The sequence below is a fragment of the Pristiophorus japonicus genome, chromosome 5 (assembly GCF_044704955.1).
Source record: "Pristiophorus japonicus isolate sPriJap1 chromosome 5, sPriJap1.hap1, whole genome shotgun sequence".
Taxonomy (NCBI): Eukaryota; Metazoa; Chordata; class Chondrichthyes; family Pristiophoridae; genus Pristiophorus; species Pristiophorus japonicus.
Window position 1 is genome coordinate 145400060 of NC_091981.1, and position 26905 is coordinate 145426964.

At 47.4% G+C, this 26905-nt stretch overlaps 1 protein-coding gene across 3 annotated transcripts in view; it reads left to right on the plus strand.

The window, feature by feature from the left end:
- The window catches only part of dgkb (diacylglycerol kinase, beta), a 1139682-nt gene that overhangs the window by 59115 nt on the left and 1053662 nt on the right, over positions 1 to 26905 (plus strand). For all 3 annotated transcript variants that reach the window (XM_070881012.1, XM_070881013.1, XM_070881014.1), the window contains exon 2: positions 4438 to 4603. In XM_070881012.1, the coding sequence (XP_070737113.1) occupies positions 4468 to 4603 (136 nt within the window). In that variant the 5' untranslated portion in view covers positions 4438 to 4467. The remainder of the gene's footprint in view (positions 1 to 4437; positions 4604 to 26905) is intronic.

A 26905-nucleotide genomic window follows, 5' to 3' on the forward strand; every position in this document is an offset into this window, starting at 1 on the left:
CCTGGCGTCGGGTTGTTCAAAGGTACCAAAGTAGTGATACGCAATACCCCGGATGCCAGACCAATGCACCACAAAGCCAGAGCTGTGCCGTATGTGATGCGGGAGAAAATTGAGAGCGAGTTGGACCGGTTGCTGAGAGAGTGCATCATCTCGCCCGTTGAATTCAGCGACTGGGCAAGCCCCATCATTCCCGTCCTAGAAGCGGATGGCTCGGTCAGGATCTGTGGTGAGTACAAGGCCAATATCAACAGGGTGTTGACCAATACCCGCTCCAGAGAGCGGAGGCTCTTTTTGCCACGCTGGCAGGTGGCAAGCTGTTCACCAAGTTGGACCTCACTTCAGCCTACATGATCCAAGAACTGGCTGACGAATTTAAACTACTGACCACCATCACCACGCACAAGGGTCTGTTTGTTTACAACAGGTGTCCGTTTGGCATTCGATCAGCAGCCGCGATTTTTCAAAGAAACATGGAAAGCCTGCTCAGATCCATTCCTGGAACAATCGTATTTCAGGATGACATCCTCATCACCGGTCGTGACACCGAGGAACACATCCACAACCTGGAGGAGGTGCTACGTCGACTGGACCAGGTAGGCCTGCGACTCAAGAAGTCTAAGTATGTGTTTTTTGGCTCCCGAGGTTGAGTTTCTGGGCAAGAGAGTTGCTGCAGACGGGATTCGGCCTACCGAATCCAAAACGGAGGCGATTCGATGAGCGCCCAGGCCCTGCAACACATCAGAGTTGCGTTCATTTCTGGGACTCTTGAACTATTTCGGGAACTTTCTGCCGAACTTAAGCACATTGTTGGAGCCGCTACATGTACTCCTGCTTAAGGGTTGTGATTGGTTTTGGGGGGACTGTCAGGAATGGGCTTTCAATCGGGCATGGAATCTACTTTGTTCAAATCAGTTGTTGACCCTGTACGACCCCCGTAAGAAATTGGTTCTGACGTTCTATGCATCGTCCTATGGGGTTGGGTGCGTGTTGCAGCAGGGTAATGCTGAGGGCCAACTACAACCTGTGGCTTATGCCTCCAGGTCGCTCTCTCAAACTGAACGGGTTATGGAATAGTTGAGAAGGAAGCACTAGCATGTGTCAATGGGGTGAAAAAGATGCATCAGTACATCTTTGGCAGGAGGTTCGAATTAGAAACGGACCACAAGCCGTTAACATCCCTGCTGTCAGACAGCAAGGCCGTCAATGCTAATGCGTCAGCTCACATACAGCGATGGGCTCTTACGCTCGCTGCGTATGACTACACCATCCGGCACCGGCCCGGCCCCGAAAATTGCACTGACGCGCTCAGCAGGCTTCCATTGGCCACCACTGAGGGGGCAACGGAGCAAAGCGCTGAGATGGTCATGGCTGTCGATGCCTTTGACAGCGCAGGCTCCCCCATCACAGCCCGCCAGATCAAAATCTGGACCAACAGAGATCCCCTCCTATCCTTGATTAGGAAATGTGTCCTGACTGGGGATTGGGCGCCCGCACATGGAGCATGCCCTGAGGAGGTCAGACCGTTTCACAGACGGATGGATGAGCTCTCCATCCAAGTCAACTGCCTACTATGGGGCAGCCGGGTAGTCATGCCCCAGAGAGGCAGGGAAGCATTCATCAGGGAACTCCACAGCGAGCACTCAGGCATCGTGCTGATGAAGGCCATTGCCCGGTTACATGTGTGGTGGCCGGGAATTGATTCAGACCTGGAATACTGTGTTCTCAGGTGCACGACATGCACAAACACAGGTAATGCCCCCAGGGAGGCTCCGCTCAGCCCGTGGCCCTGGCCCACTAGGCCATGGTCACGTATTCACGTAGACTATGCGGGCCCGTTCATGGGAAAATGTTTCTCATTGTGGTTGATGCGAACTCGAAATGGATTTGTGCACGACATCCACCACCGTGGAGAGTCAGCGCATGGTCTTTGCAACCCACGGCTTGCCAGACATCCTTGTTAGCGATAATGGTCCATGTTTCACAAGCTACGAATTCCGGGAGTTCATGTCGGGTAATGGCATTAACCATGTCAGGACAGCACCGTTCAAGCCGGCCTCCAATGGCCAGGCGGAACATGCGGTTCAAATCATAAAGCAAGGCATGTTCCCGATTCAAGGACCCTCCCTTCAATGCTGCCTATCGCGCCTCCTGCTGGCCTATAGGTCCCGACCGCAAGCACTCACATGTGGCCTGCCCGCGGAGCTACTCATGAACCGAACACTCAAAACTCGGCTGTCCCTCATTCATCCAGTCCTGTCCGACATTGTTGAGGGCAAGCGCCAGTCCCAAAACGAGTACCATGACCGAAATTCAAGGGGGAGATGAATAGAAATTGATGACCCCGTATTTGTTCTCAATCACGCTTTGGGGCCCAAATGGCTTGAGGGTACTGTAATAGACAAAGAGGGGAATAGGGTCATAGTGGTTAAACTTAACAATGGACAGATATGCCGCAAGCATCTGGACCAAGAAAAAAAAAGGTTCAGCATAGACACTGAGGAACCTGAGGAAGATCATGAGATGATATTCACACCACCGCCAGAACACTCAGCAGCATGCACAGTCCCTGCGGTCAGCCTGGACAGGCCAGAATCACCACAGGGGACAGAATCGCATACCAAGCCTCAACTGCGGCGCTCCACGAGAGAGCGCAGACCACCCGAGAGACTTAACCTATGATCCCAATAAGATGTTGAGGGGGAGGTGATGTTATGTATGTAACCTTTATGTAACAACACAGCAATACTGAATATACATAAGAAATGCTCACCTTTACCACAGGGGGCGAACTTGTGGGAGACACTCCTCACCTGGTTACCCAGGTATAAAAAGGGAGGTCCCACGCATAGTCATCACTTCTTTGGTCCTGTGAATAAAGGTTCAGGTCATGGAGTGACCTTGTCCATAGAATGTGCCTCGTGTGGATTTGTGGTATTGTGTAAGAACTTTACAATCACTGCTGGCAATCAAATTTTAATTTGATCCATTTAATGTTTAAAGTTTAATTTATTAATCTGTCGGTTTTAGTGCCACCTTTTATCAAGAGGCACTTGATTTACATTTCGACTAAAATAGTTGTACACTAGAGGTTGTTTTTTGAGTCATTCAGTGTAGACCAATTAATTGAAGACTAAAATTCCAGTAGTCAATGTGTAAATACATAACCTAGCAGGACATTTATAAATATTTTCTACACGTTCTGTTGATGTATACTTTGCTATGAAGCACATCTGTCACAGACATACAGTTAATAAAAGGTTTTGAAAAGCAGGTAATTTCATAAAATTTTGTGAGGAATTCTGAAATAAGGTGGCTAAGATGTCACTGAACCTTTTGTTGAAGTACCTGTGGTCTTGGTAAAGAAATGTTCTATGATTTACAGTTGAAAGTTCTCTTACAGGAATAGGTGTTACTCTTGTTTTCCAGATACTTTATATAACGTACTATCATAAATTAAAATGTACCTTAGTTTGAAGAATAACGATTATTGGCCCAGAAATCCTGATTTCTCCTTTCCGCGGGCGTTCGAATGGATTTTAGAAAAAAGATGCCCACCTACCTGAAGCTGCTGCGCCCACGCGAGATCCCGGTCCTGAGGCCTCTCCTGACTGCGCATCGCAGAGCATGTATGTCAGGACATCCGCAGGCCTGGAGCTGGAGTCACAAGGCTCTGGGTGTAGCATATTCTCATTCATAATCATGGGAACTCCGTAAGTTGGAGTTCCCATGATTATGAATGAGAACCTCTCCCCCAACACTAATAACTAATCATAAAAGATAGAAAAAATGCACAACATATTTTTATTAATTTAAATTAGTTATTTATGTATTTAAAAAATATATATTTTTCCAAATTTTTGAAAAGTTTTTTACATTCTGGTTTAAAATAAACTTATCGTAGTGGGGAGGGTTTTTTAAAATAACATGTGTTTTTAAAATTTTATTTCACAATGTTTTTGTGTGTTTTAAAACTCTTAGGCCTGTAAAAGTAGGTCTGCGCCTGCTTTTATCAGGCACAAGAGTTTTGAGGACATTTGCTAGGCAAGATATGGGTAAATCCTTCAATCTTGCCCTTGCAAATGTCCTTGCTTCCGACATGCGCGAGATCTGTCAAGCCAGAAACTTGACAAATCGCAAAAGGCGGTTTTCAGCGCATACGCATTGTGCGCTGAAAACCAGCTTTTCCGATGCCTTCCTTTAATTTCATTAAAAAACTTACCTCTTGGTTTGTCTTTTTTGATTTTGATGTTTGATTAATATAGTTGCACAGATTTTTTCCGCAAGATTAAAAATAATGGAACACAAATGTGTCACACTTGAAAAAATTTTGATTGTTAGTTTCGGCTAAGGTTATGGATGACATTTTTTCAAATGCAATATATTTTCTGGTTTTGTGTTATTTTCTTTAAGAGTAACTGCTGTTTATTTTAAATTTAGCCAATAGACTTTGAAGGCTTCAAACTGTTTATGAAAACATTCTTGGAGGCTGAGCTGCCGGAAGACTTCTGTCAGCATCTGTTCCTGTCATTCAAGAACAAGTCCTCTCTTCCCAGCCCTTCATCACAGGCAGGAAATTCCAGCACTCCTCCACTCCATGCAGGAGGTAAGCACCAAGGGTCTCTAAATCAGCGTTTCGCCTCTATTTCTATTTTCAGAAAGCACAAACAACAGCTTGGATGGTCTTTTGAAGGAGAAACAAGTTTAAAGTTGCGAGGAGAGATTTGAGCCACTCTAGACTATTTTCATTGGAGCAGAGAAATTTAAGAGGACATTTGATAGGGTTTTTTTTTAATTATGAAGAGTTTTGATAGTGAAAAGAAAAAAAAACTATTTTTGCTGATGAGGGAGCAATTTAAAATTATCACCGAGAGTGAGGAAAGAGGTTCGGAAACATTTCTTTACAGAGAAAATTGTTGTAGTATGGAATGTTTTTTCCACGGGGTGTATTTGAAGCAGACACCATTCCAGGTTTTAAGGCAAAATTGGATAAATATTTGAAGCAGAGGAAGATACAGAGCTATGGGGAAAGAGTGGGAGTGGGAATAATTTAAAATTGCTCTAGCTAAGACACAATGGGCTGAATGGCCTCTGTGCCAGAAGTTTCTATGCCTTTGGGACTCCCGGTCACGACTGCAGAGAGAAGTATCTATCCCCCTAACCAAACTGTCGCCTACCACGACTACATTGCTTTTTACTCCATTTTACTGCCCCCCTCTTGAATTGCCTCCTGTATCACAGTGCCGTGGTTAGTTTGCCCATCCTCCCTGCTGCCCTTGTTCTCACCCATGCAGGCAGCAAGTATCTCGTACACATTTCAAGAATTCATCCCCCTCTTTGCCCTTTAGGCTGTTACTATCCCAGTCTATATTAGGATAATTGAAGTCTCCCATCATCACTATTCTGTAGTCCTTCCATCTTTCCATGTAAATTTATTCTTCTCACTATTTGGTAGCCTATTTTATACACCCATTAGCATAATAGCTCTTCTATTGTTCCTTAAGTCTAACCAAATAGTCTCTGGGGCCGAACCCCGCCCGCCAAAGTACCACCGATAGCCGCCGAGGTACCGGATGGTACTTTCGTCGGGGTTTTCATCGCCGAGTCCCTCGAAGGTCGGCGGGCGGCAAATCAACAACATACGCCGCCAATCTGGGTGGCAGCCGGCAGGAGGTCTCATTCTCATCGGCAGAGGCGCTTGCCGGCCAAGTGCTATCGAGGATGGAGTCAGGCCCACGGAGGGTCGAAGAACTAAAACCAACAAAAAAAAACATCCGACGACCTTCAGGGGACCCCATCCAGGTAAGTACCTGTAAAGAAATAATATAAAAACATTCCACTTACCTTTTTTACAGGATCTTGACATTCACCATTCAAGACAAAGCAGCCTCCACGCAGCAGTCCACCGCCGTCCTGCCACCGACTCCAGCCGACTCCCGCCCGCACCAATCTGGCATCTCGGTGGGCGGGAGTCTACTTCCGCACGTTGGCCGTCCGCTGACGTCGGTGAGTGCTTCCCGGCGGTTCTCCCCTCCCGCCTACTCCAGGCCAAGTCTCAAGTGACACTGGGTGGTTCGAGCAGAGTAATGTCGGCGGCAGTCGGCGGCAGTGGGCGGCAGTGGGCGGTGATTGCACCAATTCTGGCTCCTCTGTCTTTGATCCTTCAATTACATCATCCTGCATGGGAACACCAGCGGCAGATCGGGGCCATAAAAGGAGCATATCACTTCAGGGAGCTGCGCGAGCTGGTGCAAGAAGGCGACAGCATTGAAGAGGGCGACTGGATTGGAGGTCACCATAATCCAGGTCGGTGATTGGAGCATGGATGGGTACAGCAGGAGCGGTGAGGTCGGTGCGAAGGAGTGGCGAGAGATTGTAGAGCGACGTGATCAGGGCCCAGGAGAGGCATGAGTTCGGGTCCCAGCTGAGGCGAGGGCCCAAGGGCAGCACGGGCCAGCCCACACTGCAATATGTGTGCGCACTAGGTCCATGAAGCAGAGCTAGTCTCCAATCCTTGCCGCTGGACCAAGACCTAGTTCTGTCAAGCCCGTGTGGTGGCTGGTGTGCAACGGCCACTACACGTTAAAAAAATCCATGCATTGGTATCTTCCACCCTTCAACATGTAGTTCGAGACCTGGAATATCAGGTCCTTCATTGAAACACCTGTGAACTCATCCCTTTTTGATGTGGAAGCAAGTCATCCTCGACACGAGGGATCACCTAAGAAGTTAAACATCATCCCGCTCCAGTGCTATAATAGTTTCTTTGATTAATACTGCCACCTCCCTCCTTTTTTTTCCTTCTCTAACTTTCCTGAATACCTTGTAGCCAGGAATATTAAGATCCCAATCCTTCCCTTCTTTGCTAGTGCCAGCTCTCTGTTATCGGCACGACATCATAGTCCCATGTGACCACTTGTGCCTGCACCTGACCAGCCTTACTTACCACTGTCTGTGCATTTACATACATGCATTCCAAACCCATCTTAGACTGCTTTGCATTTCCCCTCTGTCTGATCATTCCTGTTTCTGAACTGTGCTTTAATCTCGCACTAATTGCCTCTCCCAGTCATCTATGCACTTTGTTTCTCCCCTCTCATTTTTAATCCTGGTGTCCACCCCCTGCCAAATTAATTTAAACCCTCCTGTACTAGTTAATTTTCCCATGAGGAAATTGGTCTCAGCTTTGCTGAGCTGCAACCTGTCCACCTTCAACTGGTCCCTCCTGCCCCAGGTCGCAATGCCCCAGGAATCTGAAGCCCTACCTTTTGCACTATTTCTCCAGCCAGCATCAACCTATTTTATCCTATTATTCCTATACTCATTAGCATGTGGCACTGGGAGTAATACAGAGATTATTACCTTTTGAGGTCCTTTTTAAATTCCTCCCTACCTCCCGAAAAATTACTACAGCACCTCAACTCTTGCCCTTCCTAGGTAATTGGTTCCCACATGGATCACAACTTTTGGCTATTCCCCTTCTCCCTCAAAATGTTCTGTTCCCTCTCAGTGATGTCCTCTACCCTTACACCAGGAAGGCAACACACCATACTGGACTCATGTCAGTGGTTGCAGATACGGTTGTCTATCTCCCTCATTATCGAAACCCCTCTGATCACTGCATTGCTACATTTTGCTTTGTTCCCTGTGCAGTCATTTGCCCCACAATGCCATGGGTGTGGTCTAGATGCACTCCCCCAAGGTGTCATCACTCTCACCGGTCGGTATTCAGCGCTGAAAACTGGTTTGAGAGTGCCACACTTCTGGAGGATTCATGCACTACCTGCCCTCATCCTATCTTCCCCATGGCTACCTATTTGCTCCTGAACACTCTGCAGCTGCGGGGTGACCACCTCCGTGCGCTCTAGGAAATTCTCAGCCTCCCATATCCTGCCATGACTGCAGCTCCTCCTCAAGCTCAGAAACCCTGAGCTCGTGTTCGAGCAACTGGAGGCACTTCTTGCACGTTGTGGAGTTCCCACATGGCACAGGAATTGCAGGCAGTGGGTCCCAGCTGTCCCATTATTTTGCATTAAAAATCCCTTCAGATCTAATGAATTGCTCTGATTAGTTATATGTTCACTGTTACCCCTTGGTTTAAAGAACTTGGCACCTCCTTCCCCTCTGCACCTCCTTCCCCTCTGCACCAAATTCCACTATCTCCAAATTCCCATTGCCACTCTGTGTAACAGGCCCCTCATTAAGCAGATACTCCCAGCTCTGTGCACATAGCATTGTGTGTAGTCTCCATTTAGTTCTGTACTGTTTGTGAAGTGCAAGCCTAGATGTTGGGTCCAAATGCTATGTAAACAGCTAGTGGATGACATGTATGGAGACATAGTGGAGTGAGACAAGAACGACTTTCCCTCCCTCTGAAGCAGACAAGAATGACTTTCCCTCCCTATGAAAACGACAAATCTATCTTTAGGTAACCTATCTGCATCTGGCTGCACTAGGAATGTTGAAACATCCCAAAATCCTACAGCTGCTCATCTGCCAAATGAACTGACTGCTGAGCTCACTCTAAAAATAATCTTTGTAATGTTTAAATTGCTAACTGGCTGTATAATTATTGCTATCAGTTATTGGAAAGCTGTCTTGGAGCACATTGAATTTCTTGTTGTGTTCCAGGGCTGCATTGCTGCAGTGTCTGTCTATTGGTAAATTAGAAGATAAATAATTCACTGCATTATGGCACTGTTTTTGCTATGTTTTATCAAGCTCTTCAATTGCTGATTCTACAAGCTTTAAAGAACTGTACAGTTTTGGTTTCTGTGAAGTATTAGCAGGAGCTGTCTGTCTTTTGGGTTGCCATGGGACCAGACTCAACACCGCCTTTTCATTTCGAACTTTGTGTGATTTGTGGAAAAACACCTTTTGTCCATGGAGCCAGTATGTCTGGATGGACAATGAGGTTTTCAGGCCAAATGTAACACCTCATTTAAAGAAATGGCCTACTATTGTTTTCATCGAGATGACCAATCCAGGACAGAGACGTCACCAGGAAGACCAACTAGCATCTCTGCGACCACGGTAACCAGGAATTGCCCAGCCAGTTTTGTGTATTATATGGGGTTTAAAGATGCTGAACTTTGGGGGATTCAGGGGCTTACTTTTCTTTACCTACTGTAGCTCGACGACAGAGGTTGGGGTGGTCTTAGACCTGGCCTGGAGGTTGAACAGGTTCCCGCTAGTTCTGTAGTTTAGTTCCACTCCAGTGGGTAATGCCTGCATCTGCGCACATACAGAGGCTGAACCCCAAGTCACAGTCAACGTATTTACTGAGGCGTATGAAAGCATGGGCCTTACGCTAAACATCCGTAAGACAAAGGTCCTCCACCAGCCTGTCCACGCCGCACAGCACTGCCCTCCAGACATCAAGATCCACGCCGCGGCCCTGGACAATGTGGACCATTTCCCATACCTCGGGAGCCTCTTATCAACAAGAGCAGACATTGATGACAAGATTCAACACCACCTCCAGCGCACCAGTGCAGCCTTCGGCCACCTGAGAAAAAGAGTGTTTGAAGATCAAGCCCTCACATCTGCCACCAAGCTCATGATGTACAGGGCTGTAGTAATGCCCGTCCACCTGTATGTCTCAGAGACATGGACCATGTACAGTAGACACCTCAAGTCGCTAAAGAAATACCACCAATGATGTCTCCGCAAGATCCTACAAATCCCCTGGAAGGACAGATGTACCAATGTTAGCGTCCTCGACCAGGCTAACATCCCCAACATTGAAGCACTGACTATACTTGATCAACTCCGCTGGGCAGGCCACATTGTCCGCATGCCAGACACGAGACTCCCAAAGCAAACGCTCTACTCGGAACTCCTTCACGGCAAATGAGCCAAAAAGTGGGCAGTGGAAATGTTACAAGGACACCCTCAAAGTCTCCCTGATAAAGTGCAACATGCCCACTGACACCTGGGAGTCCCTGGCCAAACACCGCCCTAAGTGCAGGAAGTGCATCCGGGAGGGCGCTGAGCACCTCGAGTCTCACCGCCGAGAGTATGCAGAAATCAAGCACAGGTAGCGGAAAGAGCATGCGGCAAACCTGCCTCACCCACCTTTTCCCTCAACCACTATCTGTCCCATCTGTGATAGGGACTGTGGTTCTCGTATTGGACTATTCAGCCACCTAAGGACTCATTTTTAGAGTGGAAGCGATTCCAAGGGACTGCCTATGATGATGCTATGATGATTTCTCCACCATCTGGAATGGAGGTCCCCACGTGGCTATGCATCCATCAACTCTCCAGGAACGCCCGAAGTGAGTTCCTCGCCGTACCGCCTGAACGTAACCCTCGAGGCCTCATCGCATGCCTCTGTTAGGCACGCTTTTGTCTTTAGAGTCAAACGGAACCGGGACCACGTGAATCAACGACAAGGGCTGGTAATTATCTCCAGCATACACCTCTGGAAATCCCCAAGCCTGCCAGCGTGTTTGGCTGCTGAGGAACTGCAAGCGTCCAAGACGCAGGCTAAGACGTGTGTGTGTGTGAGAAGGCTTCTAAGTGTGGGTTCTGACTAAACCGGGAGAGGGGTTTAGTTAGAAAGGTTTCCATTATCTAGGCTTAGAGTCTGGTGTTATATATGTGGACGTGTATTTACTCTGTACAGCCACCAGAGGGCTCATCCCCTGGAGTCCAAAGGGATCCCACAATCCCTTGGGAGTACAGGTATTTAAGGAGGCTTCACAAGTTAGAGAGGCACTCTGGAGACCTGAAATAAAAGACTAAGGTCACACTTTACTTTGAGCTCAGTGTTCAGTCTGACTCTTTCTCCATACAAAACAACTGACGACGAGATACAGATAGTGAACCCAAAGATACAGAGAACAGTGGGCAACCTGGAGAAATTTTCGGAGGGAGATGATTGAGAAACTTTTGTGCAGCGACTCGACCAATACTTTGTGGCCAACGAGCTAGATGGAGAAGAGAGCACTACCAAACGAAGGGCGATCCTCTTCACCGTCTGTGGGGCATCAACGTATGTCCTCATGAAGAATCTGCTCTCTCCAGCGAAACCCACGGAGAAATCGTATGACAATTTGTGCACACTGGTCCGAGAGCATTTGAACCTGAAGGAAAGCGTTCTGATGGCGAGGTACCGGTTCTACACCTACACAAGGTCTGAAGGCCTTGAAGTGGCGAGTTATATCGCCGAGCTAAGACACCTTGCAGGACATTGTGAATTTGAAGGACATTTGGAGCACATGCTCAGAGACTTCTTCATACTTGGCATTGGCCACGAAACCATACTTCGCAAACTTTTGACTGTAGAGACCCCAACCTTGAGTAAGGCCATAGCGATAGCCCAGGCGTTCATTGCCACCAGTGACAATACTAAGCAAATCTCTCAACACACAAGTGCTGCTACGCATACTGTGAACAAAGTGATGTTGTTTTCGAATCGTAACGTACAGGGCAGGTCATACATACCTGCAACTGCACGTCCACAGATGACTCAGAGTCCACCATCAAGGATGAATGCAAGGCCATTAACACCTTGTTGGCGCTGTGGGGGTGATCATCGTTTCCATTCATGCCGATACAAAGAGTACATTTGCAAGGGCTATGGAACAATGGGATACCTCCAATGAGTGTGCAGGCGAGCTGCTAAGCCTGTTAAACCTGCAAACCACCATGTTGCAGAGGAGGACAGATCCACGGAGGATCACGACGAACCAGAGCCTCAGATAGAGGAGACAGAGGTACATGGGGTACACACATTCACCACGAATTGTCCCCCGATAATGCTGAATGTTGAACTAAATGGAGTCAAAGTGTCAGTGGAGCTGGATACGGGCGCGAACCAGTCCATCATGGGCAAAAAGACTTTCGCAAGGTTGTGGTGCAACAAGGCATCAAGGCCAGTCTAAACTCCAGTTCGCACAAAACTAAGAACTTACACGAAATAACTGATTCCTGTAATCGGCAGTGCTACTGTAAAAGTCTCCTCCGATGGAGCGGTGCACAAGCTACCACTCTGGGTGGTACCGGGCGATGGTCCCATGCTGCTCAGCAGGAGCCGACTCGGAAAGATACGCTGGAACTGGGACAACGTCCGAGCGCTTTCGCCCGCTGACGGCACTTCGTGTGCCCAGGTCTTAAATAAATTTCCTTCGCTGTTCGAACCAGGCATCGGGAAATTCCAAGTAGCAAAAGTACAGATCCACCTAATTCCGGGGGTGCGACCCATCTATCACAAGGCGAGAGCAGTACCATACATGATAAGAGAAAGGGTAGAAATCGAGCTAGACCGGCTGCAAAGAGAAGGCATCATTTCACCGATCGAGTTCAGCGAGTGGGCCAGTCCCATCGTCCCAGTCCTCAAGGGAGACGGCACCATCAGAATCTGTGGCGATTACAAAGTAGCTATCAATCGTTTCTCCCTGCAGGACCAATACCCACTACCAAAGGCCGACGACCTCTTTGCAACGCTGGCGGGAGGAAAGACGTTCACGAAGCTGGATCTGACTTCAGCCTACATGACGCAGGAACTGGAGGAATCATTGAAGGCCCTCCCCTGCATCAATACGCACAAGTGTCTTTTTCTTTATAACAGGTGCCCGTTTGGAATCCGATCAGTGGTGGCGATATTCCAGAGAAACATGGAAAGTTTACTGAAGTCGGTCCCGAACACTGTGGTCTTCTAGGATGACATCTTGGTCATAGGTCGGAACACAGTTGAGCACCTGCAGAACCTGGAGGAGGTTCTTAGTTGACTCAACTGCATGGGGCTCAGGTTAAAATGTTCGAAGTGTGTTTTCCTGGCGCCTGAAGTGGAGTTCTTGGGAAGGAGGATTGCAGCGACGGCATCAGGCCCACCAACGCGAAGATGGAGGCAATCGAGAATGCACCGAGGCCACAGAACGTGACGGAGCTGCAGTCGTTTCTGGGACTCTTGAACTACTTTGGTAACCACTAACCGGATCTCAGCACAGTTCTAGAACCATTGCATGTCTTACTATGAAAAGGGGGCCAATGCGTTTGGGGCAAAATCCAAGAAAATGCCTTTGTAAAAGCGAGAAAATTGTTATGCTCGAACTATTTGATGGTGTTATACGATCCATGTCAGCGTTTGGTACTAGCATGTGATGCATCGTCGTATGGCGTCGGGTGTGTATTGCAACAAGCTGATGATTTCAGGAAACTGCAACGGGTTGCTTATGCATCCAGGAGTCTGTCTAAGGCTGAGAGAGCCTACAGCATGATTGAAAAAGAAGTATTAGCGTGTGTCTATGGGGTAAAGAAAATGCATCAATACCTGTTTGGGCTAAAATTCGAATTGGAAACTGACCATAAGCCACTTATATCCCTGTTTTCCGCGAGTAAAGGGATAAATGCCATCGCATCGGCCCGCATCCAGAGATGGGCGCTCATGTTGTCCGCATACAACTACGCTATCCACCACAGGCCAGGCACAGAAAACTGCGCAGATGCTCTTAGTAGGCTGCCATTGCCCACCACGGGGGTGGAAATGGCATAGCCCACAGATCGAGCCATGGTTATGGAAGCATTTGAGAGTGAGCAATCACCTGTCACTGCCCGGCAGATCAAAATCTGGACAAGCCACGACCCCTTATTATCTCCAGTCAGAAGCTGTGTGCTTCATGGGAGCTGGTCCAGTGTCCCAGTGGAAATGCAGGAAGAGATAAAGCCGTTTCAGCGGTGCAAAGATGAAATGTCTATACAGGCAGACTGCCTTCTGTGGGGCAATTGAGTAATGGTCCCCAAGAAGGGCAGAGACACCTTCATCAATGACCTGCACAGTACCCATCCAGGCATCGTAATGATGAAAGCGATAGCCAGATCCCACGTGTGGTGACCCGGTATCGATGCGGACTTAGAGTCCTGCATTCACAGATGTAATACATGCTCGCAGTTAAGCAATGTACCGAGGGAGGCGCCGCTAAGTTTATGGTCTTGGCCCTCCAAACCGTGGTCTAGGGTACACGTCGACTATGCAGGCCCATTCTTGGGTAAAATGTTCCTTGTGGTTGTAGACGCATACTCCAAGTGGATTGAATGTGAGATAATGTCGGCTAGCATGTCCGCAACCAATACTGAAAGCCTGCGGGTCATGTTTGCCACACACGGCTCACTGGCTCAATGTCCTTGTGAGTGACAACGGGCCATATTTTACCAGTGCTGAGTTGAAAGAATTCATGACCCGTAACGGGATCAAACATGTCACATCTGCCCCGTTTAAACCAGCGTCCAATGGTCAGGCAGAGAGAGCAATGCAAACCATCAAGCAAGGCTTGAAGAGGGTAACTGAAGGCTCACTGCAGATTCGCTTATCCGAAGTCCTGCTTAGCTTCCTCACGAGACCACACTCACTCACTGGGATCCCACCTGCTGAACTGCTCATGAAAAGCGCGCTTAAGACAAGGCTCCCGTTAGTTCACCCTGATCTACGTGAACGGGTAGAGAGCAGGCGGCTTCAACAAAGTGCATACCATGATAACGCAAATGTGTCATGCGAGATTGAAGTCAATGATCCTCTATTTGTATTAAATTATGGACCAGGTCCCAAGTGGCTTCCCGGCACTGTCGTGGCCAAAGAGGGGAGCAGGGTGTTTCAGGTCAAACTTTCAAATGGACTCATTCACCGGAAACACTTGGACCAAATCAAACTCAGATTCACGGACTACCCTGAGCAACCCACCTTGGATCCTACGTTTTTTGATCCCCCAACATACGCACCAGTGGCAACCGGCACCACGGTTGACCATGAAGCAGAACCCATCATCCACAGCAGCCCTGCAGGGCCCAACACACCAGGCAGCCCAGCAAGGCCAGCTGCACAGTAGCCCAACGAGGGCCCAACAAATGATTCAACAACACCAGCTTTCTCACCGAGACGATCAATCAGGGCAAAAAGGGTCCCAGATCGACTTACGTTGTAAATAGTTACACTATTGACTTTGGCGGGGAGTGTTGTTATATATGTAGACTTGTATTTACTTTATACAGCCACCAGAGGGCTCATCCGCTGGAGTCCCAAGGGATCCCATAATTCCTTGGGAGCACGGGTATTTAAGGAGGTTTCACAGGTTGGAGAGGCACTCTGGAGACCTGAAATAAAAGACTAAGGTCACACTTTACTTTGAGCTCACAGTGTTCAGTCTCACTCTTTCTCCATACACAACATCTGGGAAGGTGGTTGGTTCAGCGTAACCAATAGGGTGGGTATTTAGTCTAAGGTTTTAAGCTAGTGTCTGCAGTCGCCTGCTCTTTAAGCTGTAAGCGAAGGGAGTAGGGGTTGTCGTTTTGTGAGTGTAATAAAAGGAATCGATCTTTGACCAATCTGAACCGTTTTGTTTTGTCTGAGTCAATTATAATCTATCCATAGTAACTCCTTGTGTCCGAACTTAGGGGTTATGGGGCTTGTGGTTCACAGTATAATTCGGAAGACCAACCGGGTGGCATTCGCTCAAGGCCGGGTTACACAGTAATTCTGTTGGGGACGCTGCACATCGGGCATAGGAGAAAACCTATCTGACCTTGGTTTCTCTCTCTCTGTGAGGGATTACCTGCTAATCGATGAGCTAGGCTGGAGCTATTGGCAAAAACTTCTGCCGTCCAAAGGGAAACAACTCGAACCGGGGAGTTTTAAAGCATGGGTCAACTCAAGGGAGAGTCATAGAGACATGGAGCACACAAAACACCCTAAAATCTTTAAAGCTGGAAGGAGATGGAAACATGAAAGGGTGAGTGTCCCAGAGACTGATGTGACTGAATGGTCTATCACCAATAGTGAGATGAAGGGAGGAATGAATGTATAGAAGACCTGAGTGGTCGTAAGGGATTATAGGGCTGGATTAATTTGCAGATATAGGATAGAGCAAGGCCATGGAGGGATTTATACATAAAGATGACCGTTTTAAATTTAGTACATCGAAGAATGGGGAGCCAATGGAATTAAGGAATGATGGAGGATGAATGACACTTAGTATGGGAGAGAACACAAGCAGAGTTTATGAAGGGAAGAGGATAGTGTCATGTATTCAACCAGCATTGTAACCCATGTATAATCTGACCTAAGTTGTACACTGTGGCCACTAGGTGGTGAACTTGTGGGAGACATTCCTAACGTGGACCTTCAAGTATAAAAGGGGAAGCTCCACCCACTTCCATCACTTGAGTGCTAAGGAATAAAGGACAGGTCACAGACTGACCTTCTCTCAAGCATGGGCCTCTTGTACATTTATACTGTATAGTAAGGACGTATCAATGGCAACAAGAAACTGGGATTTAAACCACGCGAGCTTGGCCACAAGCAGAACAGACGAGAGGTACTGTGTTAAGGAATGGTTGGGACAGAGATTCAACAGTGTTAAAGCAGCACACAGTTCTCCAGGCAGACAAGGGCAATCGGGCATGCCCCAACATGTAGTCGAACCCAGAGGGGGAGTTCGACAGAGACAATGGCTAGCTGAACGGCGATTCACGCCATTGCAAGGGATAATGGGGCCATCAATACCTGTTAATTGTGCACTCAAGGACAGTCACAGGGGCAGCCGGGGACGATTGACTGGCAAGAGACCTTTTGTTTCCAAACACAGCTCATGTTGGAGGCGTGGAGGCACACACTCAGCCGGAGGTTGCAGAGATGAGCAAAATACCTGCAGAAATTGCAGAAATGAACGCTGGGGGAAATCGCTAGAAGCTGAAGTTCAGCGAGTTCATGTGGAGCACGTATACAGTTCATACACCAGGACGCCACCGATAATGATGAAAGTGCTCCTCAATGGCATCCCAGTATCAATGGAGCTAGACACGGGAACCAGCCAATCCCTGATGGGTATCAAACAGTTCGAAAAGTTATGGGCGTCCAAGGTCAGGAGGCCAAAATTATCGCCGATTGATGCACAGCTACGGACTTAGACAAAGCAAATCATTCCGGTGTGAGGCAGCGCCATGGTAGTCATGACCCACAAAGATTCGGAGAACAGGTTGCCACTCTGGGTTGTCCCGGGGGATGGTCCCGCACTACTGGGGAGGAGTTGGCTTGCTGTCATGAACTGGAAATGGGGCGATGTCAATGCAATTTCCTCTGTGGAGCGAGTATCATGCTCACAGATCCTGGACAAATTTGACTCGTTATTTCAACCTGGCATTGGCACTTTCATGGGGGCCAAGGTAGTGATTCACATAAACCCGGACGCCGGGCCAGTACACCACAAGGCCAGAGTGGTGCCGTACGTGATGCAGGAAAAGATAGAAGGCGAATTGGACCGCCTGCTGAGGGAAGGCATCATCTTGCCAGTCGAATTCAGTGACTGGGCGAGCCCGATTGTGCTGGTGCTCAAGACGGATGGGTCGGTCAGGATATATGGTGATTACAAGGCCACTATCAATCGGGTGTCACTCCAAGACCAGTACCCGCTACCGAGAGCAGAGGACCTCTTTGCGACGCTATCTGGTGGCAAACATTTTTCAAAATTGGACCTGACCTCAGCTTACATGACCCAGGAGCTGGCAAGTGAGTCGAAAAAGCTGACCACCATTATGACACACAAGGGGTTGTTTGAGTACAACAGATGTCCGTTCGGGATTCGCTCGGCCGCCGCGATCTTCCAACGAAATATGGAAATCCTCCTCAAGTCGATTCCAAGGACGGTGGTTTTTCAGGACAACATCCTCATCATGGGTTACGATACTGAAAAACACCTCCACTACCTGGAGGAGGTGCTACGCAGACTGGACCGGGTAGGGCTGCGACTGAAAAAGGCGAAGTCCGTCTTCCTAGCATCAGAGGTAGAATTCCTGGGGATGAGGGTAGCAGCAGACGGGATCAGCCCTACTGCGTCCAAGACGGAAGCGATCCAGAGAGCACCCAGACCCCGTAACACGATGGAGCTGCGTTCGTTCCTGGGGCTCCTGAACTATTTTGGTAACTTTCTTCCCAAATTGAACACGTTGCTGGAGCCGCTACACGTGCTCCTACGCAAAGGTCGTGAATGGGTCTGTGGGGACAGCCAGGAAAGGGCTTTTAATAGAGCACGCAATTTGTTATGTTCCAACAATCTGTTAACGCTATATGACCCATGTAAGAAACTTGTGTTAACGTGCGATGCATCGTCCTATGGTGTCGGGTATGTGTTGCAACATGTCAATGCCAAGGGTCAGTTACAGCCGGTAGCTTATGCCTCCAGAAATCTGTCCCAGGCAGAAAGGGGCTACGGGATGGTAGAAAAGGAGGTGCTCGCATGTGTATATGCGGTAAAGAAAATGCACCAGTACCTGTTTGGCAGGAAATTTGAGCTGCAGACAGATCACAAACCCCTAACGTCCCTTTTGGCCGACAACAAGGCCATAAATGCAAACGGATCGGCCCGCATACAGAGGTGGGCACTCATGCTAGCCGCCTATGACTATACAATTCAGCACAGACCAGGCACCGAAAAATGCGCCGATGCACTCAGCAGGTTCCCACTAGCCACCACTGAGGGGGCTACCGAGCATGCTGCTGAGGTGGTCATGGCTGTTGAAGCTTTCGGAAGCGAAGGCTCACCCGTGACAGCCCGTCAGATTAAAGTCTGGACAAATAGAGACCTGCTATTGTCTCCAGTCAAAAAATGTGTCCTGAATGGGGACTGGGCAGCCACGTACAGGGCATGCCCTGAGAAATTTAAACCATTTTACAGGCGCAGGGATGAACTCTCAATTCAGGCCAATTGCCTACTGTGGGGAAACCGTGTAGTCATGCCCCAGATGGGCAGAGAGGTGTTCATCAGAGAACTCCACAATGAGCACCCGGGCAGTGTCATGATGAAGGCAATTGCCAGGTCACACGTTTGGTGGCCAGGGATAGACGCAGATCTGGAACTTTGTGTTCGCAGGTGCAACACGTGCGCCCAGGGAAGCCCCCCCTTAGCCCCTGGCCATGGCCCATCAAGCCTTGGTCACGCATCCATGTGGACTACGCAGGTCCTTTCATGGGAAAAATGGTTGTAGTAGACACCTACTCCAAATGGATCGAGTGTGACATTTTAAATTCAAGCACATCCTCTGCCACGGTAGAAAGTCTACAGGCAATGTTCGCCGCTCACGGTCTACCGGATATCTTGGTCAGCGACAATGGCCCATGCTTCACAAGCACTGAATTCCAGGACTTCATGGCAGGCAATGGAATTAACCATGTCAGAACGGCATCGTTCAAGCCGGCCTCAAACGGCCAGGCAGAACGAGCAGTGAAGATAATCAAACAGGGGATGCTCAGAATCCAAGGGGGTTCCCTACAAAGCCGCTTATCACGCTTCCTGTTGGCCTACCGATCCCGACCACACTCGCTCACAGGAGTTCCACCCGCAGAGCTGCTAATGAAAAGGACGCTCAAAACCCGGCTATCCCTTATACACCCCACCATGAAAGAAATTGTCGAGAGCAGGCGCCAGTCACAATATGACTACCATGACAGGAATGCGAGGGCACGATGTATTGATGTAAATGACCCTGTTTTTGTCCTCAACTACGCTGCAGGGCCCAAATGGCTCACAGGCACCGTGATTGCCAAAGAGGGAAATAGGATTCTGGTAGTTCAACTTACCAATGGACAAATCTGCCGCAAACACGTGGATCAAACAAAAAGGAGGTTCAGCAACCCCATAGAAGAAGCAGAGGAAGAACACGATATAGAGTTCACTCCACCACAGGTGACCGAACACCGGAACCAAAGGGAGGAGAGCCCAGTCACTATGGGCAGTCCGGACAGGCCTGAGGCACTGCAAACAGCAGACACTCAGGCCAGCGCCCAACAACTGGAGCCCCAACTCAGGCGCTCTACAAGAGAACGTAAACCACCAGAGAGACTTAACCTGTGATCCCAATAAGACATTAGGGGGGAGGTGATGTCATGTATTCAACCAGCATTGTAACCCATGTATAATCTGACCTAAGTTGTACACTGTGAGAACAATGACCACTAGGTGGTGAACTTATGGGAGACATTCCTAACGTGGACCTTCAGATATAAAAGGGGAAGCTCCACCCACTTCCATCACTTGAGTGCTAAGGAAGAAAGGACAGGTCACAGACTGACCTTGTCTCAAGCATGGGCCTCGTGTGCATTTATACTGTATAGTAAGGACGTATCAGATAGGAGGCCAGAAAGAAGGATTTTGGCGTAGTAGAGTCTGGATGTGACAAATGTATAACAGTTTCGGAAACATAGGGGCTGAGAGATGGTCAATATTGCTGATGTGAAAGTAAGTGATTTTGGTGATGGATAGGACGTGATTTTTAAAGCTCAGTTTCGGTGCCAAGAATACAAAGGCCCTAATATTTACTGGATCATGGTTTCGTAGTGGGTGGGGATGTTGTGGTTCGGAAACCTGGAAGTACGGCTTTTCCCAAATGCTGTGGAGTTTTAATTACAGGGCATGTGTGAATTTTTTTCCCAGGTTCCCTGCCTGATAGCCAGTCTGATTAACAGGCTTGGCTGCCTGTCGGAGGCGAAAGACTGTTGGCCAGGACTTGGTAGGTTTAGTGGTGGTGGTGGGGTTGGTAGACTGTGGGTGGGGGGGTGGGGGTGGGTGCTGGTGATCACAGAGGAGAAGATGACAGATCACGGGAGCGGGGACGGCCACAGGGGAGGGGAGATCATAGCAGTGGTGAGGGAAGGGGGGGAGGTTTACAGGTAAGCTTGTTAATCCTGAAGGAACTACTCCTGCTCCCCCAGCCCACAAGCAGTGCTGTAAAGACACTAACCTTATGGATCCAGCTCTTCATACCTCCTTTTACCTGCCAGGTTTCCCAAGGCTAGAGAAATCCAGTCGACGGTAGTTAAAAATAGAAACTTTGTTAAAATAGAGGCATGCAGCCTCCTTAAAAGGTCTCGACGGCTGACCCGCCTCCTGAGAACGGATTGGTCACTCGCACCTCATCCCGCCTCCATTAAAACAGGAAGTTGGTGGATATAAGGCACATTGGGGTTGTGTTTGAAATTTTTAACATTTTTTATTTCCCACCTGACCCCAACCCATCCGTTGTTGGGAGTTAAAATTACCCCCAAATAATCTGGTTCAGCCGTAGAAAGTGGCCAGCAAATGTGATGATGTCAAGAGAATGGAGTTTCTGGCAAAGGCTAAAATGGCGTTGGTCTTACCAATGCTGAGCTGGAGCTCGTTGTGTCCCATCCAGGGTCTGATATCAGACAAGCAATTTAAGAGCACAAAGGCAATTAATGGGCCAAGGGAAGTAATGGAGAGGTAGAATTGCGGGGTGATCAGCATACATATGGAAGTTTACCCAATGCCTGTGGGTGATATAAAGGAGCTTCAGAATCGGAAGAGAATGGGCCATGGACAGATATTTGTGTCACCCTAGTGGTAATGTTGTGGGAGAGAAAAGAGAAGTCATTGCTGGAGATGTGCTGGCTGTATTCAGATGGGTAGGAATAGGCCATGCATTAGGGCTTTCCCATTGGGATGGACAATGGAGGACAAAAATGACATGATCAGCTGTGTCAAATAAATTGGAATTACTTCTGAAACAGAAAACCAAACTATAATATAGAAGCAAAATACTGCAGATGCTGGATATCTGAAATAAAAACAGAAAATGCTGGAAATACTCAGCAAGTCAGGCAGCATCTGTGGAGAGAGAACAAAGTTAACGGTTCAGGTTGATGACCTTTCAGATAGATTAATTTGTAAGTTTTGCTTAGACAACCAACAAACAAGCTAGATGTTGGTTTAATATTGAAGAAAAAATATACTGTTATCTGTAGATATGGCATTGCTGTATAATACAAGTGTAAACCTAACTTGTTTAGGCAGTTGTTAAGTTTGCAGTGTGATTAGTGGTAGAAGTTTGGAACTCTCTTCCATAAACGGCAATTGATCCCAGATTGGTTGCTAATTTTAATTCTGAGATTGATAGATTTTTGTTAACCAAAGGTATTCATCTTCATCATAGGCAGCCCCTTGAATCGAGGGTGACTTGCTTCGATGCCAAAAAGTTCACATGTGTTTCAATGAAGGACCTAATATTCCAGGTCCCAAAATAAATCTTGAAGGGTGGAAGATGCCTGTGCGTGGATTTTTTTAACGTGCGGTGGCCGTTGCACACCAGCCACCACATGGACTTGACAGAGCTAGGTCTTGGCCCAGTGGCAAGGATTAATCAAGACAACTGGAGACCAGCTCTGCTGCACGGACCTTGTGCGCACACATATCGCAGCGTGGGCTGGCCTGTGTTGCCCCTGGGCCCTTTCCTCTCCTGGGCCCCGATCACGTCGCTCCACGGTCATGCGCCACTCCTGCTTCCCAACCTCACCGCTCCTGCTGTATCTGCCCTCACTCCAATCAGCGACCTGGACCTTGGTGACATCCAATCCAGTCGCCCTCTTTGCTGCCGTCGCTCTCCTGCTCCAGCATGTGCTGCTCCCTGGAGTGGTATGCTGCCACGCTGCTCCTTCCATTCCCAGATGGTGCTCACAGGCCGGGAAAATTGCAGTCTTTTTTAACAGCAAGAACAAGAAGTACATGGAGACAATTGAATCAGAGTTTTATAATTCTGTGATACTTGATTGCAGTGCTGTGGCATCCGTAAACACACAAGACAAAATACTCACCAACAGGACCTTCTCCTTCTTCAAGTGGCCTCTGATCCTTGAAGTGGCCTCGGAACCTAGGTAAAAGAAGAGCGATGGTCTTTCCATTTCCAGTTTTGGCAATTCCAATTAAATCACGTCCACACATGATGGCAGGGATTGCCTGTGCTTCGATTGGTGTCGGCTTCTCATATCCTTGCTTTTTCAATGAACGAAGGTATTAAGGGATATGTGGCAAAGGGGGTACAGTATATGGAGTTAGATCGCAGATCAGCCATGGTCTCATTGAATGGCGCAACAGGCTCGAGGGGCTAAAGGACCTGCTCCTGTTCCATTGTTCCTATATTGTGAGCCTATTGCTATGGTGTTCTAACTGTTTGTGGCATTATACAGATTGTATTGTTTTGTTGGCGATATACATTTTGTAAAAATAACCATTACAAGATTAAGCAAATGAAATTAAGTCTGTGTTAGGACAGATTCCATGTAATCTCTGTTTGTAGTAGGCTTTATGGGTTTCCTTTATGTATTGGAGATACAGAAACTAGCTGTGAAAATATTTCTCTCTGGATTTATGTATCCATTTTGAAGAAGTTCAGGTTTTGGATATGAGATTAGTAATGCTTGTTTTATGAATTTATTTCTGAATTCTACTCTTTGAACTTGACACTGGCTCTAACTGGCAGGAATCCAAAGGAAAGCAGTCGAGATCAGCAACATGGATCCATGAAAGATATATTCATCTGCCACTCTGATGTCTTAGGGAGTTTATCCAGTGAATAGTTTAGTCATATAGATAGATCAATATATTCCTAGGTTCAATCCCTGGTCTGTGCTGAGTTTGCTGATCCCATTCTTGGTGGCAGTCAGCATGCTGTAATTGGCTTCAGTGCCCCTAGTTTATTGAAGGGAAAACACAACGGTTCTTTCAGCCTCTGCTGGAAATCATGTCTGTGAATATCGGTTGGATAGGATCAGGCCAACTGTGAATGCCCTCTATCATCAAATAGGCTGCCAACACTGTTGAGGTTACACATGCATAAGGCCACTTGGATGATGTACCAGTGGATTCCTGGCACCTGTAAAAATTTCACCCTCTTAAGGACCCAATGCATCCAGAAAAGGCAAGGATTAAAAAAAGTATTGAGAAAAGGATTCTAAAAACAAATTGATTTGACCTTCAACGTTAAATGGGGGTGAAATTGGTCTATGGCTGTATTGCAAAATGGGCTCAAAGTAAATAGTCTACCCATTTTATATGACACCAATGTTCCTGTTTAACCGTGCCTGCATGGAAGTTTGAATGGGTCATGCAATCTCTTAAAGGAGTCGCGCACCCAAAAGAAAAATTAGCAGAAACATTGCATGGCATCCAATCTTTTTTCCCACCAAAGTGAATTGAAAAAGAAATTGGATATGGTGTAAAATGGGATGTCAATTCGATATGAACCTCTTTCACACTACCAGCGTGGACCAATTTCACCAACATATCTTCAAAAAGACTAGTATAAAGATATCATTTTGCAGAGGTAGGTATCTTTAGCTTCTATGTCTACATCGAAAAATGAAATTATGGGCCAATTCTGGTTAATGCAGCTTTACTAGCTGTAGAAAGTCTTGATAATGAGAAATGAGCGTGTTACAGAGAGTAGAGAAACAACAAATAAATCCTCAACTTATGGAATAGTTATTTATAAACAATGCTCAGTATTTCTTCTATTGTTTTGTTAATAATTTAAGGACTGCAGTAACATTTCTACACCAGGATTGTCAGAAGTGAAATATTGTATTTATATATTTTCCCCATGGTATTATAGGTTATATTCTTTTCATTTTCCTATTCTCTGAGTCTCATATATAATTACAAGAGAGGGCACATGATCAATCCCTTGGGAACTACCAATAGCATCTTTCAATTAGCTGTCAGGAAAGATGTGAGAGTAGAGTGAGTTACCTTCAATTTGTACCCTGCCTCCCTCTCTCTTTGAAGAAGTTCTTTCTCCCTGTTCACTGAAAATTCCTGGAATTCTGTCGGGGCAGAGATTTGTTAATAAATTCTTTAATTTCATTGATCCACCAGAAGGAGTACTTTTCAATCAGGTTTTCAAAGTTTGCATGTACAACTTCCACTTAATTTATGTTCTGCGCTTATTTTTGTAATACATTGGGGAAGGAGGGGTCCACCTGACCAAAATATGTAAATGAGCTCCTCAGCGTCCTGCACACAATTTCCCAACACTTTGTGCAGAGTGCCAATTCATAATTCAGCCCATGTGAAATGAGTATCCAGGCCTGTTACGTTTATTTTTAATTAATTCTTCAGATATGGATGTCGCGAGCAAGACCAGCATTTATTGCCCATACCTAGTTGCCCTTTAGAAGGTGATATATGTCCAAGTCTGTATAAAATGTGACCTGGAGGTAATGATGTTCGCATGTGCTTGGTGCCCTTGTCCTTCTCGGTGGCAGAGGGTGTAGGCTTGGGAGATACTGTTGGAGAAGCCTAAGCGAGTTGCTGCATTGCATCTTGTAGACTGTATATACTGCAGCCATAGTGCGCCAGTGGTGGATTGAGTGGATGTTTAAGGTGGTGGATGGGCTGCCTATCAAACAGACTGATCTGTCCTGGATGGTGTCAAGCTTATTGAGTGTTGTTGTAACTGTGTCCATCCAGGCAAGTGGAGTGTATTCCATCACACTCCTGACTTGTGCCTTGTCGGTGGTGGAGAGACCTTGGAGAGTCAGGAGGTTAGCCACTCACTGCAGAATACCCAGCCTCTTTCCTATTCTAATAGCCACAGCATTCATGTGGCTGGTCCAGTTTAGTTTCTGGTCAATGGTAACCCCAGAATGTTGATGGTGGGGTATTTGGCCATTGAATGTCAAGAGGAGATGGTTAGGCTCCCTTTTGTTGGAGATAATCATTGCCTGGCAATTGTGTGGCGTGAATGTTCCTTGTCACTTATCAGCTCAAGTCTAAATGTTGTCCAGGTCCTGTGTGCGGGCACTAACTGCTTTATTATCTAAGGAATTAGGAATAGAACTGAACATTGTATAATCAACAGCGAACAGCCCCAGTTCTGACCTTACATCGGTGGGAAGGTCATTGATGAGGTAGCTGGGCCTAGAACGCTGCCCTGAGGACCTCCTGGGGCTGAGATGATTTGCCTTCAACAACCACAACCATCTTCCTTTTATCTAGCTATGACTCCAGACACTGGAGAGGTTTCACCCTGACTTCAGTTTTAATCGGGTTCTTTGGTGCCACACACGGTTGATTGCTGCCTTGATGTTAAGGTCTGTCACTTGCGCCTCACTTCACCTCTGGATTTCAGCTCCTTTGTCCATATTTGGACCAAGGCTGTAATGAGGACTGGAGCTGATGGTCCTGGCAGAAACTAAACTGAACATCAGTGAGCAGGTTATTGGTGAGTTACTGCCACTTGATAGCACTGTTGACAACATCTTCCATCACTTTTGCTGATGCTTGAAAGTAGGCTGATAGGATGGTAATTGGCCAGGTTGGATTTGTCCTGCCTTTTGTGGACAGGACAAATCTGGGCAATCTCTCTCATTGCCGGGCAGATGTCAGTGTTGTAGTTGTACTGGAATCGCTTGGCTAGAGTTGGGGTTAGTTCTAGAGCACAGGTCTTCAGCATTACAGGATGTTGTTGGAACCTGGAGATTTTGCTGTGTCTAGTGCGCTCAGCCATTTCTTGATATCACATGGAGTGAATCGAATTGGCTGACGACTGACATCTGTGATGGTGGGGAACGTAGGAGGAGGCCAATATGCATCATCCACTCAGAACTTCTGGCTGAAGATGGTTGCCTTGTCTTTTGCGCTCAGGAGCTGCGCTCCAGCATGATTAAGGATGGGAATATTCATGGAGCCTCCTCCATTTGTTGTTTAATTGTACACCACTATTTACAACTGGATGTGACAGGACTGCAAAGCTTTAATCTGATTTGTTGCTTAGCTCTATAGCATGCTGCTTTTGCTGTTTAGCATGCATGTAGTTCTGTGTTGTAGCTTCACCAGCTGGACAACTCATTTTCAGGTACACCTGGTGCTGCTCCTGGCATGCTACACCCTGAATTGAACCAGGGTTGGTCATCAGCATGTTGATGATGGAGGAGTGAGGGATATGGTGGTGCATGAAGTTTCAGATTGTCGTGGAATATAATTCTATCACTGGTGAGGGCCCACAGCCCCTCATGGATTCCCAATTTTGAGCTGTTGGATCTGTTGCCACGCAACACGATGGAGGATGTCCTCAGTGTGAAGACGGGACTTGGTCTCCACAAGGACTGTGAGGTGGTCACTCCTAC